This window comes from Plasmodium coatneyi, chromosome 7, assembly GCF_001680005.1.
Source record: "Plasmodium coatneyi strain Hackeri chromosome 7, complete sequence".
Taxonomy (NCBI): Eukaryota; Apicomplexa; class Aconoidasida; order Haemosporida; family Plasmodiidae; genus Plasmodium; species Plasmodium coatneyi.
Genome location: NC_033562.1, coordinates 1,345,464 through 1,349,271, shown reverse-complemented (window position 1 = coordinate 1,349,271; position 3,808 = coordinate 1,345,464). Strand labels below are relative to the sequence as shown.

General features: G+C 43.8%; 1 protein-coding gene across 1 annotated transcript; it reads left to right on the top strand.

Moving 5' to 3' along the window:
* Positions 1–282: 282 nt before the first annotated feature.
* Positions 283–3,808, top strand: PCOAH_00018530 (GTPase activator protein; the record flags this gene model as incomplete). Its single annotated transcript, XM_020058662.1, has 2 exons — positions 283–3,424; positions 3,471–3,808. The coding sequence occupies 2 exons, from the start codon at positions 283–285 to the stop codon at positions 3,806–3,808; spliced, it is 3,480 nt and encodes a 1,159-aa protein (XP_019914103.1).

Sequence of the window (3,808 nt, the reverse complement as noted above, 5' to 3'; positions counted from 1 at the left end):
AGTCCTGCAGGACACATGCAACCTGTGACACTGTTTCTTTTTTTTGTTACTACGTCGTCTTTTCCCTCCTCGCATCAACCTGTTCCACCCACATGCTTATGTAGCGTGTAGTATGTTCATATATTTGTTTCGTGATAAGCGCACGTAATTGCGTCTATGCCACTGCTTTGCGGAAACCAGATTGACGGCTACGCGGTGACCAATTTATTGTGAGTTTTTTTTTTCCTTTTTACGTGCCTAATCAGTGAAGCTAAGATAACGTGATCGCCCCCCGACGTGATAATGGGGGATCCAAACGCTGTGGAGCTGCGCCCTATCGACGAAGACCACAGCGAAGGGGACAAAAATTCGGGAAACGCAGGTGATAGAAGGAAGCACCATCGAAGGAAGGAGAATGCACCTGGTTCGCATAGTGATGACCGACGGGGAAGTCAATCAGGGGGGCACAGCGATGCACACAAAAGGAGGCAAAATAGCCACCACGGTAGGGATTGTTCGGGGAGGGGAAGTGCAGAGCCAATCAGGGGTGAAAACGGCGCATCAGCGAAGGAAGCTGTTAACAAACATGCTAATGAAGCAACCAACGAAGCAGCTGCGGAAACCTCCCGACCAAGGGAACGGCGAAGCCGCGGGCCCAGCGAGGGGCAAGACGACTCCACCTGTGCCGACCTCGATGAAGAAACCAAGTTTATGGAAAACTGGGAGGAAACGCAGAAAAGGCTGTACGATCCAACGATAGGGTTAAGGAGGCACTACACAAACGAACTACTCTCATGTGGGGAAAAGAACAACGTACGTGTATTGGAGAAGTGGTCCTCTATGATTAACAGAGACATCAACTGGTTCATGAAGACACACAAAACGACCTTCCTAAGGAGAGTAAAAAGAGGGATCCCACAAAAATATAGGTGGAAAGTGTGGTTCCAAATAACCAACAGTAAAATTCTGCTGAACAAATTTCAAAAAAAATATTATTTTTTATCAAAAAAAAAGTCCAATTATACAAATTTGATAACAATAGATATATCGAGGACCTTCCCCGAGTTGTTAATATTTGATAAATATGCTCAGGAGCAGCTTTTTCGCATTTTAAATGCGTATTCAAATTATGAACCGTCTGTAGGGTACTGTCAAGGGATGAATTTCCTCGTGGGACTCCTACTCATAGTCAGCAACTTCAACGAAATGGAAACGTTCTGCGTACTAGTTAGTCTCATGAATAATTATCACCTGAAGGAATTTTATAAAGAAAAATTTCCTCTACTTAATAGATACATCTACCTGTTTGAGAAAATATTACAATGTGAAGTTCCCGACTTGGTTGACCATTTCAATCAGGAGGAAGTATTCCCCCCTGTGTACCTACACCAGTGGTTACTAACACTATTCATTGCTAGTCTCCCCATCAAAAGTGTAATAGTCATATGGGATTACCTCTTCAGTACGAGCATAAAAACCATTCTCTTGATTTCCGTTGCTCTGTTGAAAATATTAAAAAGCTACCTAATGAAACATAAATTTGAAAAAATTTTAAAATTATTAAAATCGTTAAAGTACAATGAAAGCAACGATGATATTCTCATAGCAAAGCTGTTGATTAAAAAATCCGAGTCTGTTAATTTAAGTCCTGAACTTAGCTTCCTCTTTGATAATATTGAGAGGGAGGATATTCCCTTCGATGGACAGTTCAAATTTTTCATTGGAGATATCAACAATTGCCATTTTACCCACGTGGAGGAACAGCTCAACCCCAATGGTACAGCACTTACTGATGGTGCAAACAAGGACCAAGCGAGAAGCACCAATTGGGACCAGTCTTGCCCAGCCAACTCCACTCCAGGGAACTTCCCCCCAGGGATCTTTTCCCCTGTGAGCTTCACCCCGGGCAATTTTAGCCCGTCCAATTTGTCTGCCCTTGATGGAGTTCCCCTGCTGAACTTCTTCTCCAACCGAGTGCTTAAAAGGGACAGCAAAGCGGAGCGTCAAGGAGAGAGGAAATATTCCCAGGGGAAAGCGTCTAGGGGGCAGAGCCACACGCCCCAGAGATCGCCAAAACCAAAGCGAACGCATGAAGAAGATGCGAAGGAAATGACCCCGCCAAACAACTGCGATAGGAGAGGTAGAAGGGGAGAGGAAAAGGAAAACCAACAGGATGAATATGATGAGGATATCCAACATGGGGAGGAAAAAGCGAAGAACGTACGAGAGCGAAATAACATGAACACCTTTTACTACAAAATTTTAAGCAGCAATGAAAAGAACTTAAAAAGAAATAAAAATGCAACTGTGACTAGCCAAAATAGCAGCAACGAAACGGGAAATGACATTTTCAGCAATTCGACCAACCAGACCGATCGGACCCACCAACATGTGAAGTCCTCAAGTGTGCCCAGGTCACTCCCCATCGGAGGAAGCAAATCGAAAAGCATCAACATGAACAGGAGCACTGGGGAGTACTACGTTGCAGGGAGGGGAAGGCAACCACCACGCACTAACCATAAGAAGGACTCAAAGGGGATGTTGCCAAATCAGATTGGTTCATGCCCAAGTAGTTACGAAGAGAAGAAGCGTACGCCACTGAATTGTGATCGTAGCGACGCGGCAACCGGGGAGAACCATCAGAAGTCACTCCGTTCTGCGAATGAGGGAAGCCACTCACGCCATGCAGATAGTAACGAACCTAGCCAGGGAATCACCGAAGACAATGCAATGACTAACACGAACGACTATAAGATGTATGACAGTTATGTAAGCGAAGAAGATTTGTCTAGCTTCAACGTAGCGGGACAGCAAATTATTAAAAGTGGGAAGAAAAGTCGCCATAACCGTGGCAGGGGCGAAAAAAGAACTGATGACCAACGTGGCTATAGAGAGGAACATCCCTCCGATGAAGAGGACGATCAAGCAGACCAACACGTGTTGTACAAAAGTGACTCCTTCGTCGAATTCAACCGAAGGAAGAAATGCGATTCAGGGGGGAAGAAGCAGGAACAGGGAGAAAAATACGATTTACTAAAAGGAAAATCCATAACTTATCGTAATGGGAATGGAAAGGAAGAGAAAGAAACGAGGAACAACTGTCGTTACAACTCTCATTGCAACTCCCGTAGCAACTCCGTGGAGGAAAATCAACAAACAAAACAGTTCAGACTTAGTAAGGAAAGGAAAAGTCTCACAGGCAGCTTAAAAAGACACGCATATTACCATAACCCAAATGACGCCAATAATGAGTCTTACTACCCCTTTAGGGAAAACTCTGCCCCGAGGGATGAAGGCGACTGGCTAAGGGATGATGACAACCAAGCAGAAAGTATCATCACAGGAAAGGTGAAACAGTTTGAAAAAAAAATGAATGAAGAGGAGGAACAAGAAATTAGCAATGCGAAGGAACTACGCAGGACCAAAACAGGAGAAACAGCTGAAAGTAAGCAGGAAAAAAAAAAAAAAAAAAAAAAAAAAATCGAATGAAGGTCAAGATAAAAATCAGGATGAAGAAATCGAAGAAGCGGAAGACGACAACGATGAGGAAGAAGAAGGAGAAAGCATTTTCAGCATCAGCCAATATATTAACCCGGAAGACAGCGAAAAGAAACAAAACAATGAGGAAAAAAATAATGGACTAGGTATTTTTAATTTAATACACTCCTACGCCAAAGAGAGTAGCTGGTTTGACGTGTCTTCAATAAATAAATACTACCAGTTTGGCAAAGCCAGCGGAGACATGGAGTTGGGTGACATAAACGCAGATAACGAAGGGGAGAATAAGGGGCCGTATGCACAGGGTCAGAAGCGGGACGATGGGAACTAG